This window comes from Pseudophryne corroboree, chromosome 3 (assembly GCF_028390025.1).
Source record: "Pseudophryne corroboree isolate aPseCor3 chromosome 3, aPseCor3.hap2, whole genome shotgun sequence".
Taxonomy (NCBI): Eukaryota; Metazoa; Chordata; class Amphibia; order Anura; family Myobatrachidae; genus Pseudophryne; species Pseudophryne corroboree.
In genome coordinates, this window is record NC_086446.1 from 422,017,700 (window position 1) to 422,030,195 (window position 12,496).

At 41.1% G+C, this 12,496-nt stretch overlaps 1 protein-coding gene across 1 annotated transcript in view; it reads right to left on the bottom strand.

Moving 5' to 3' along the window:
- Positions 1–1,083: 1,083 nt before the first annotated feature.
- DHX35 (DEAH-box helicase 35) overlaps positions 1,084–12,496 on the bottom strand; it is a 108,872-nt gene continuing 97,459 nt past the window's right edge. Inside the window, exons 17-22 of the mRNA XM_063960256.1 lie at positions 11,787–11,864; positions 8,003–8,132; positions 7,740–7,821; positions 7,287–7,358; positions 3,990–4,101; positions 1,084–1,769 (exon numbers count right to left, since the gene is read on the bottom strand). Of these exons, the coding sequence (XP_063816326.1) occupies positions 1,725–1,769; positions 3,990–4,101; positions 7,287–7,358; positions 7,740–7,821; positions 8,003–8,132; positions 11,787–11,864 (519 nt within the window). The 3' untranslated portion in view covers positions 1,084–1,724. The remainder of the gene's footprint in view (positions 1,770–3,989; positions 4,102–7,286; positions 7,359–7,739; positions 7,822–8,002; positions 8,133–11,786; positions 11,865–12,496) is intronic.

Below are 12,496 nucleotides of genomic sequence, written 5' to 3' on the forward strand. Positions count from 1 at the left end.
AAGTGTGCATGAGGAGCAATGGCGCACAGCTGCAGTGCTGTGCGCTACCTTGGTGAAGACCGAAGTCTTCTGCCGCCGATTTTCCGGACCTCTTCTTGCTTCTGGCTCTGTAAGGAGGACGGCGGCACCAAGGCCAGTTCCATGCGGTCGATCCCTCTGGAGCTAATGGTGTCCAGTAGCCTAAGAAGCCCAAGCTAGCTGCAAGCAGGTAGGTTCGCTTCTTCTCCCCTTAGTCCCTCGATGCAGTGAGCCTGTTGCCAGCAGGTCTCACTGTAAAATAAAAAACCTAAAATAAACTTTCTTTCTAGGAGCTCAGGAGAGCCCCTAGTGTGCATACAGCTCGGCCGGGCACAGAAATCTAACTGAGGTCTGGAGGAGGGTCATAGTGGGAGGAGCCAGTGCACACCAGGTAGTACCTAATCTTTCTTTTAGAGTGCCCAGTCTCCTGCGGAGCCCGTCTATTCCCCATGGTCCTTACGGAGTTCCCAGCATCCACTAGGACGTCAGAGAAACATTGTTGTGCATCATAAATATAGCTTCTGGTATAATTCCTCAATGTAGTTTGCAAATGAAAGTTTACTTTCCCTATTTACTTAAGGAATACAAAGAAACAATTAGCTTTACCTGACATATACAGTAGCTTCACTATTGTACCCAAGTATTGTCATTCATCATCACTTCCTGCCTCTGGTGTGAATTTACTAAATGAAAAGCAGTGTTGTTGCTCATACCAACCAATCAGCTTCTAGCTATAAGTTCTCTATTACAGCCTTGAAAATGAGAGACCGAATCAGATTGGTTACTATGAACAACACTTTCACTTTTCATTTTTAGAAGCTTTAGTAAATCTTCCCCTCTATCTTAAACCTCTTCTATGACTTTACACATGCCGTAACGTTTTCCTTGTGTATCAACGGAAATATACAGCCTTTATATTTATTTTGGTCTCTTTAAACCTAATATCTCTCAGGTAACTGTCTCCTTCCGGTAATAAAGCCGATTACTGTAAAAATGGCAAAGACACCAAACAGGAAATGGTGATGCTACATTTCCATTATGGTCATCTGGAGTTCATAACACACGTGAGGTACTTTCCGGTTTATTGTGACGATATACAGACATTTATAAAAACAAGGACAAAGCCAAGGGACAGATACACATTTTTGTCTGTTGTCTTCTAAATGTTTTGCAGCTCCATGTGATTTGTAGATAAGGTTGGAGTCTGTGCTGTGCTAATGTGGTTTTTGTCACAGTAAAACAGTTCTTAAGCCAGTTACATGTGAACCTGATTGAAATTAGGGTTTTTGCACTTTCACAAACCAGGGTATATGTTGGTGGATTTACATGATACAATGAATGATACAAATGTCATAACACCAATGCAGCACTTAAATTGTTCAAAAGGCATATTACCCTCTAATCATTTCCATCCATCATTTACAACTTAAAAAAATAAAGCTGCTTTCTGTATATATAATATATATTCTATGTGTCGAAGTACGATGTATAGAATGGCACAGGCTGACTGCTCAGAATATGTCAAAATGATTATGCTTGGTGCTAGGCTAAGAATCCACCCCACTAGTCAGTGAGAGGTTCCAGAACTGTGTCCTTGAAGAGAAGCAGATAGACGGGTCTCCATGGGAGTTGAGGTCAGACGTAGAAATGTTGGTGACTCTGGAGTAAATTCTTGCTCCGAGGGATCACATACAAATGCTATGGGCTTACAAATTGTCCAGCTTGGCCCGTTTACTGGTTCGAGATAGATGCTGTATGGTTACAAGAAAATAGTAAGTATAAATAGCACGGTATCCGAACACCACTTAGGTCGACACCCACTGGTCGGCAGTGAATAGGTAGACACTAGAAATAGGTCGACAGCCATTATGTCAATGTGTACAAGGTCGACATTCAAAAAGGTCGACATGAGTTTTTCATTTTTTTTCTTATTTTTAACTTTTTCATACTTTACGATCCATGTGGACTACGATTGGGAACGGTAACCTTGCCCGAAGCATGGCGAGTGAAGCGAGCCATGCGAGGGGACACAGTCCACTAATTGGGGTTCCTGGTCACTTTACGAAGAAAACGACACAAAAACCCCCATGAAAAACTCATGTCGACCCTTTACCGTGTCGACCTATTTCTAGTGTCGACCTAGCACTGTTGACCAATAGGTGTTGACCTAGACACTGTCGGCCCTGAGTGCCATACCCAAATAGCACAATGACACTCTATAGCTGAATCTAACAACTGCATAGTAATAGGTTTGTACTTGAAAAATAATTGCCCTATATTACTGGGTATGGCAGCATATTTAACCAAAAGGGCTAGATATACATTAATTTCAATAAAAACTTATAAAATATAAACATAACAATGCAGATAAAAAAATATTTCAGACAACAACAATAATAATTATTATCCTAACATCTTAATGGGGAGATATATCAAAATTTGGAAGGCGATAAAGTACCAGCAAATCCACTTCTATCACTTTGTGGGCAGATGTATTAAGCCTGGAGAAGTGCTAAAGCAGTCATAAGTGGAAGGTGATAATGCCCCAGCCAATCAGCTCCTGTCAATTTACATATTGGAGCAGATTGGCTGGTGCGTTATCACCTTGCACTTATCACTTCTTTATCACTTCTCCAGGCTTAATACACATGGGGTATATTCAATTAGCAGTGATAACGGACTTTTCACGTGAAAAGTCCGGTTTTCGGGTGAAAAAAAACGGACTTTTCACGTGAAACGCAATTACAGCCTATTCAATTATCCTGGAAAATTTATCGGTGATCATTTTATCACTAATTTCACTTCACCTTCTCTGAAGCAGGTGAAAAGTTGGGAAAAGTCACTATTTTAAGGTAAAAATGTTTGGATATGGTACAGAACTCCTGGGACACCCCCCTTAATGACTAATTAGGCACGTTGAAGTTTTTAATTATTTTTAATTGGCAAATAATGACATGTCATTTTTGGGGTGAAAAAGTAAAAAGTGATGGAAATTGGGGTTCAAGGTATGGGACAGGTATATTGGGGTGCTTTATGAGTGGGACAGGTGTTTTTAGGCTTGCAGATGGGAGCAATCGGTCTGTTTCCACTTTTTTTTAAAGTACCCTAAAATGACCCAAATATATACTTATACCCATTTTCATGTACCCCAAATTTAATGAGAGCATTTATTTTGCTCAAAAAAACTTGCTTTCTATCATTTTTTTGCATTTTTTTTAAAAATGCATATAATAGCCATTTCACACAATTTAAGTCCCCAAAAACTCTCTAATGTGATCTCTAACACACTTCTCTTCTGTTTTCCTATGTTAGTTTAGCATTTTTAGCGAAAAATTGCCGCGAATTTGCGGATAATTGAATACCCTAGATAGTTTGAAAAATGACGTTGAAGTTAGGAGCCGATTAGTTTGTACTTTATCTCTCTCCACTTAATCTCTTTCCAAAGTTTGATCTCCCTGTAAATGTGCAGAATGTCTGTCACGGTCCTATAAAAAAAATATAGGGGTCTATTTAATAAGCCTTGGATGGACCAATCAGCTCCTAACTGTTATTTTTAAAACAGCCTGTGACATGACAATTAGGAGCTGCTTGGCTGCTACCTTATCTCGGTCTTCTTTATCTCCATCCCAGGCTTAGTAAATAGACTTCATGGTTTCTAGTGCTCCATGATAACCTCAGGAATCCAGTCCCTTGATTCTCTGCTAATATAAATCTGTTCCACTCTACTCAGACATATATTTCTCACTAGAAAAAAAGGTCTTCTGGTGAGAAGAAATGCATCAGAGTGCTATAAAGATTCACATTTGCAGAGAATCAGGATGTTTTTTTGTTTTTTTTAATGGTTCAGTACTGGATTCCTTCACATCTGCTTATTTATTCTGAAAACTACCCGGGAACATCCAGGTAAATTGTCCCCAATACATCATTTATGGATTCACCCGTCTGCTAGGTAAGTAAACTGTATGCCATACCGTTCCCTGCTGGTAGAAGTGTGGTGCCAGCTCCAGCAGCCATGCAGACTCGACTGCAGTCACATCCCGCATGTAGTACTTGCTGCTCTGGATCACTTCACTAAACAGCACCCTACATGTAAAACAGTGTTATCTAGACAGTCATGCTTTATTAATGGTATTTGAATATATTTAGACATGTGAAAATGAGGCATGACCATAAGCGGCTTAGTACTGAAACTCTAAATTCTTGCTCATTGGAAGCGGAGATGTGACATGGTTTTATATATATATATATATATATATATATATATATATATATATATATATAAAGTTTGTTCAACTTTCTACATCTTTCTTCAATACAAAAAAAGTATCAGGTATTTGTGAAAGCAAATTAATTGTGGGATAATCAAAATGCTTTCTTCAGATTTTCTATTGATGTGTAATAAATTGAGAAGTGTGCATACGTGGCAAAGAGAGCAGTTTATTAATATGAGATGAGCTTTCACAGATACATAGCCGTTACCATGTAAATTAATAAACTCAGTCAGCAAAGTACTGTATTAGGAGAGACAGTAACATCTTAAATGTTCCCTTCCTCATACAGTAGGTCAGTATTTTCTTGAGTACTTTAGAAAACTATAAGATTAGCTTTTGGATAGGTAATCTTGAAAAGTAATACCCAATTCTCATGCTGACTCTTTGCTGAACTACTGGATCCTGAAGATGTCAGTACCCCAACAAAGGAGGAAACGGCTTGGAAAGGACTATAGTAAACACTACTATTTGCCCCAGTCGTAATGTTGCTATGATCCAAGAGCAACAGCAGCGGATACCAGGGAGTTTATTTATGAAGAGTCTGGTTGTAAAACTCATTTCAGATAGTGTTTGTGCTGTTGCTAGTAAAAGTACAGCCCTTTTAAATATCAGACACAAACACAATCCGAAATGACAGATCTTCATAAATAAATAAATCCCCAGGACTTTAACACTGGTAGCTCACTATGACTTGAAGCCTGTGGCAGGTGCCAGACCAACATAGTGTTCAGCTGTGGGCTAATCCAAATCGTTCTTTCCTTTGTTGTGGGATGATTTCTTAACCAACAAGGCCTTAGTCACATTACTCTAAGCTGGCTTCAAATTGTGCTGTTATGTAATAAACATTTGGGGGTATATTCAATTGAGGTCGGATCCATTACAACATGCATTTGTCGGAATGGATCCGACAAGGGCTATTCAATGCCAATCTCAATTCGACTTTAAAAAAGTTGAATTGAGATGAGGGACCGGGGAGGGGGGAGAGCCGCGGGGAGACAGGGGACAGCCGCGCTGCAGGAGGTAATGGCACAGCCGCCAGACCTCACTGCAGCGTCCTCCCGGCTCCAGCAAGGGGGACCTCATTTGCTGGAGCCTGGTGGATACTGCCATGAGCGGTGCCACATCCTCCGGCAGCGCTGTGCTGTAGCGCTGCTGTCCCCCATGGCTCCCCCCTCCTCCTCTCAGGTCCCTCATCTCAGTCCGACTTTTTTTTTAAGTCGAACTGAGATGGTCAGAAATGGGGCCAAAACCTGTCGAATTTGGCCCCGTTTCCCTCAGAAGCACGCAAATCCGACAGCTATACCGCCGATTCACGTACTATTCGACAACTCAAATTCCACGACTTGACGAATAAAAAAGCTGGGGACTGAATAGGTCGGAACCCCTTCCGACCTGAAAAAGTCGAAAACTGCTGTCTTTTCGACAAGACGGCAGTTTCGACCTTAATTGAATATACCCCTTCATCTCCGAACGCAGTGATTTAAAATAAAAAATAAAAAAGGTCTATTTGGTCTATAGGTGGTAAAAAGAAAGCAGTACTGAACAGATAAGTCAAAACAGTTGTTAGTGATTCTACGACTCCTGTTATTTCGACAGGTTTAATACTTATATTAACAATTTCAGCCATGTATTGGATCACTGTTAGAACCTGAAATGTCAGTATTTACCAAATGTAGGGGCCTATTTATCACCTTCCATATTTTTAATGCGGATGTGAAAAAAAAAAAACGTGAATTTGCAAAGTAAAAATTAATATTTTCACGTGAATTGACCAGGAGATGGGCTTTTATTGTAGAAGAGCTGGGAGCAGTGTGATAGCGTAACGCTATCACACAGCTTTCTGATTCAGGCCCCTGTCGCACACTGAGCAGGCACTGTCATTGGCTGATGCATGTGTCATTGGGGGATGACGGAGCAGGAGCCAGAGGCTTCCTCTCTAAAAAAAAAACATGCAAATTAGTAGCCCATAGGCTATTATAGGGTAACGCTATCTGGAGTACCTACTGGGTCAAAAGCTTGCATTCCGGAGTTTGGTGAATCAGATGTTCCATTATCCAATGGGGGACATACTTGCATCCCAGAGCTTGGTAAATCTGACAGCTTCAGATGCTGTCGCAAATGTAGGGACTGCAACAGATAGAAGATATATCTTCTGCGGTCCCTCCATAGTATATTGGGGGGATCCTTAATATCTGCAGATATCCCGCATATCAATTCATAAATAGGCCCTTTAGGATGAAAGGTGGGTCTTCCTGTTCAGCGGCTTCCACTCATATTTTTTTATCACATCACCATATGTGTTCAGATGAGAACTAGATTTGCACAGAGGAACCATACACTTTAATTTACAATTGATTATATATTAATATAATTCAATGAGCAGTGCTAGGGATTCTGCTTCGACTGTTATTCACTACAGGGTTAACATTTGTTTTACTACAGCCGGATCAATTATAACAGACATACTACATTAAAACACAAAATAAAGAAAACTATAATTTAGAACATAGGTGAAAAGTAACGTTATCATTATTCAATTATTAGAACGGTCACTACTAAAGCGGATTGATGATAATGAAGCTTAGTAAAAGAATAGGAGGGATATCCGTAGTCAACAATACGTTCTACAACCATGTACAATCCATATTATGCTTTAGAACACAAAAATGTTCTTACTCTATGGTGAAGTAGTGACATACTGTATATTTATGGTGAAGTAGTGACATACTGTATATTTATGGTGAAGTAGTGACATACTGTATATTTATGGTGAAGTAGTGACATACTGTATATTTATAAGTCCTAGCATACAGATCTGACAGAAATGTATACCTATATTAAAGTAACTGGTGCATTATTATACACATTACATAAAACTTACAATTAAAGGAAATCTAATGTTAAACTTCCATAAACATCACAATAAGCTGGTGACATGCACAGATTGATCAGCTATGTTGCACAGTCACATAAACAGGGTTCCGTCAAAGAACTCACCAGCCTGGTGGCTTCTCTGCATATAACACAGATGTTGGGTGTATATGTAATTCATGTCCATCGCGAAGTGTCCTTACAAAAAGAAGACAAAGAATATGACTTAGGCTTGTGTGCAAAATTGTATCTAGCATTTACATATTTGCAGCTGCAGTTTGAGTTGCATGTATCTTAAATGTGCAACTTGATTTCTATCAATACATCCATGGCAAAAATGAAGCAATCATCAACATAGAAAATATGCCAAGCCTATGGGATGTGCAAATACAGGTATCGTATATACACACACACACACACACTTGCACCCCTACTGTATAGAACTTACAAGTGAGCACCCCTGATATGCCTCCCCAAGCACAAGAGGCTGCAATTATAGGATCGCTCAGCTCAGAATACTTCTGGGAGTTGTGTACAGTCCAAACAAGTTTAAGTCGCATTTTCAAATTGTGCAAATACCTGTAAACGCCTGTAGAATGAAGCTTGGCAGCATTGGCAAAGAATCCAGCCACAATACACCGCAAAATGGGATCTGGATCCCCTAGAATTGTTAAATAACAATACAGTAAAACAAATGCCTGTAAAGATTACAGAAAAACATGCTTACACCAATCTCATATCCCACCCAAAACTGGCATACTAGGTGCAAACAATGGACTTGGTGCCCCTCTCATCATCACCATAACGGCAGCACCCAATCTCCTGTTCGCAACAGATCTCACCTTCACTGGAATTCTTGGGCACCTTGAACTTGCTGAGAAGTTTCTTTAGCTGTTCCCGTACGGTGACTGCTCTCATCAGCCCCTTGTAGTTTAGGAAGTGTTGCTGACACCACTGAGAGCTCTTGTTAAACTGAAGAAGGGACAAAAGACAATCTAGAACGGTGTGTGCAAGGCATAATACTCAGGTTATACACAGTGCTCGCCAAACATACAGTATCCCTATGGTGAACAAGTCTTTTAAATAAAGAAATTAAATCACATATCTAAAAGCCAATTTTGCATGTATGAAGCAACGGAGTATTCGACCTTATCCCAACTTTCTACAGCAGTTCTGCTACAAAGTACATTGGTGTCCTTTCATAATCACACCAGCAAATACACACCGTACAGTGTGCTGCAGCGTTACTAAAAATGGGTTGGGTACAATATGTCGACAGTCATAATATTGACATTCATCATTTCAAGGTCGATGTTGACTATTGAGTGTCAGAATGTCGACATATTGTCTCTGGTGGCCCAGTGGTGACTTACCTTCTCCTTACGGCTGCATCGTCAGGAACACAGCGATCATGTGACCATCACTTTCAGGTCAGACCTCTGATCCTCTGGCATTCCAGTAAGTATTTCTCTGCTATCTCTAACCATTAGATAGCCTAACCCAGACCTCCCCCCAGCAGCCAAATCCTCATTTTGGCATTCTGATAATGTCAACATTTCACCTGTCAACATTCTGACAATGTCATAACTGTTGACATTGTTATTGTCTTGCTATGGACTTCAGACGTATCTTCATACATCTTTTCTGCAATGTTGAAATCGATAGTGCCATCGATCAGTGCCATACGTTCATACGCATATTGGCGTGCTACAGTATCTTTTAGATAGCAGCGCCGATACGGACAGGGGCGCTGCATTATACACACCCCGCCGCTGTAATACATCGGGGGAGAATCGGTATCCGTGCACATAACGTGTGCAGATACCACTTCTCCCCCATATCGAAGATCTACCCCATGGTTTGGCAAGTTTGGTGTGGAAGAAATTACTGACTAGCACAGAGCCTCCTAACCCCCATGGAACACCTTTGTGATGAAATGGAACACTGACTGCAAAGCAGTCCTTACTGCCCAATAACCAATCCCCACACCACTAATGTTTCTGTGACTGAATGTATGCAAATTCCCACAACCATGTTCCAAAATCTACTGAAAAGGCTTCCTAGAAGAGTGGAGAGTATAGGAGGGAACAACTCCTTATTAATACCCATGATATTGGAAAGAGATGTTCAACAAGCATACATGGAACGTTCAGACGTCTAGCAACTTTTGGCATTGTAATAATTATGTATGCACTGTAATGTTACACACATACACATTTTATTTTTACACTAGTTACCAGCCCATCAAAATAATGGAACATAATAATGTCAGCGCCAGCGGCTGTGCGCGTCCAATTGGAGCAACACTTGAACTACTCTGTCGGGTGACATCTAGTGGCCGCTGGCAAGCAAAACACTTGAATTCTCCCCATAGAAGTGAGGAGCAGCGTTAGGCATAGGAGGGAAAAAAACTGCATGTGCCAGGTTTAGGTGAATAACAAACCAACCAAAATCTTGGTTTTATTGAATTAAATAAGTCATAGACTTATTTAAAAGTAGCACAACCACCATTTCAATCACAGCATGTGACTTTCCTCAGGACAATACAATGGAGCATGAACTCCACAAGCTCTCTGAAGTACTAGGTATAGTATACACCATTCCTCTTGAAAAAATTATCCACAATACGCTAATATTTGCCAGAGGTGGAATCCTGACATTGATCGCTCACTGAACTGCTTCCTACATATGTTCTCTGAGGTTCAAATCCAGAGAATGTTTAGGGAGGATCACACGTGTGATCCTCCCTAAACAGTTGGAACCTCAACGCTGTGGGCAAGGCTACATGTTTACAGTTATCTTGCACCCAGTGGTGATGTTCACTAGCCCAGGCCTTGTGCTGTGGGGTCAGCAATGGGACCCAAGTGGGCCGTCAGCTCTTGTAACCCATAGAAGAAAGGGAACATTGCTCTATTAAAATGCTGATATTACTTGCTGCCCCAACATTACATTTTGCTGTTATCTGCAGCAATGTCACATGCTGGACGGATGTTACAGTGCTTGCCAGATGACAGTGCCCACAATCCTCTACAGTTTTTCGGCAGGCACTGCAGTCTTGCATGCTGCATGTCTTCCTCAGTGTTATGTAGTCGCAGTACACACCAGAAACTGTTGCACATGAAAATTTTACTTTGGCGGCGATGCCTTTGCACTTCGAGAGTAGCTCCTGGCCAGCGCAGCTTTAGCGTGCTGGCCGGGAGCTACTCATTGCTCCCCGGCCCGCAGCGGCTTCTTGTGACGTCATGCAGCCGTTGCGGCCCGCCCCCCGTTCGGTCTGGCCATGCCTGCGTTGACCAGACCAAACCCACGAAACGGCGGCCAAGCGCCGCCGGTGCATGCGCAGCAGGGACCCGTTCGCTCTGCTGCATTAAAACGCAGTGAGCGAACGGGTCAGAATGACCCCCTATATACCATATTTCATTTGCAGAATATACCATTTAATGTGGGTCTTGGTGGCAAATATTGGAAATGGAAGAGACTGTCTCAGTTTTTGTGGCACATAAGGGTGTGTATTTAAGTTACCTGTGCTCAAGTATGGTGATTCTTAAAACCTGTTCAGTTAGCGTGCCTTAAGGACTGTTGTTAAGAAACCCTGGTGTACAGGGAGGTTTTTGAAGTAAGTATGATGGATTGGAGGCCTGAATGGCAGGAGTTATTTCAGGTCAGTTTTATTTTTTTAAATTCACTGTTCCATGGCAGCATTAGTAAGAAATCAACTAAGGGCCTGATTCAGCATGGATCGCAAAAGCAAAATCTATCTCTAATGGGCAAAACCATGTGCACTGCAGGAGGGGCAGATATAACATGTGCAGAGAGAGTTAGATTTGGGTGAGGTGTGTTCAAACTGAAATCTAAATTGCAGTGTAAAAATAAAGCAGCCAGTATTTACCCTGCGCAGAAACAAAATAACCCACCCAAATCTAACTCTCTCTGCATGTTACATTTGCCTCATCTGCAGTGCACATGGTTTGCTTTTGCGATCCATGCTGAATTAGGCTCTAAGTTTACTTTAACTGTGAACGCTCCATTTCTATCCAAATATATATAGCTCTATTTAACCAAATGTAGATTGTTTGATCTCTATCTGTAGATCGATCGATCTGTCCATCTACAGACCTACACACACACACATACATACATAATTAGGTACACCAGTTCACCTGCTCATCTCTGCAAATATCTGGTGCTCATAAAATTAGTCATACATTGCAAACAATTGCAAATGCCATATATAGGTTTAGAAAAAAGACATTCAGTTATAGAACGGTCATTATGCCCCTTTGCAGAAAAAATACATAGAGTACTGTTAAATTCAGCATAGAAACTTTAAAATCTTCTGGAGTTCTTTACTTAATATGAACCCGAGTAGGCAGGCTTTCACAAATAACACTGGACTACTAAAATTTACCTCAACAGAAGTAAAATAAGGATTAAAATACAAAAGACGCAGACAGATATGCACCACACAATGTAAGCAACAAAGGAATTGTAATAGAATAAAAGCTATACATCAAAAAGATCATTTGCGTCCAAGCTCCTTGCCCTTAGTGACCACATTTAATAAACTATACAGTTATAATCAGTCAATGAGTAAAATGGTCACAAACTAAGGATAATAGCGCTCACCTTGATAAAAGCCTCAAACACATTTAACATGGTCAGATGATCTCCCTCTTCCACTGCAAATTTCCGATGTTCTCTAGTCTGTGAACAAAGGTAATGAATAGTTTCAATGGCAAAAGGTACAATAAAAACAACCGCAAAATTGGAATACTTACATTTACTTTAGCTATCCGTCTTTCTTGTGGCCACATCAACTGTGCATCTTACATTACCCTAACCAACAGCAGTTTTCTGCTCATTTTATCATTACACCTAAAGGCCCATCCAAAAGCACATTGTTTAGAGTCAACCTGACATTCTAGTATAGCAGTCCCTACTGCCAGCTGTGCGTCCTTTGGCAGCGTGTACTGGCTTCAATGAGGTGCTGCTGACCCGAGCCGCAGCTTCCAACCAGACTGCCCCTTGACTGGCACCTGCACTTCTACTGGCCGCACTCCCAGTACTGTTGACCTTAAAGAAGAGGTAACTCCAGCGGCCTACAAGAATAGCCCCTGCACCTCCCCCCCTCCTCCCTCCCAGTCACCAATGCTGCCAACCGCTCCAGAGTAATGTTGGCACCCTCCGCATCCAGAGCCCATCCTTTCCTGCTACTATAGGTAAGGAGAGAAGTGGTCATATTTTATAGGGGGGAGGCAGGTAAAAATTAAAAAACAAGCTATCCTAGTTCTGACCTACTCTTTCAGTACTTAATAAAAAGCGGAGAAAGGTGTTCA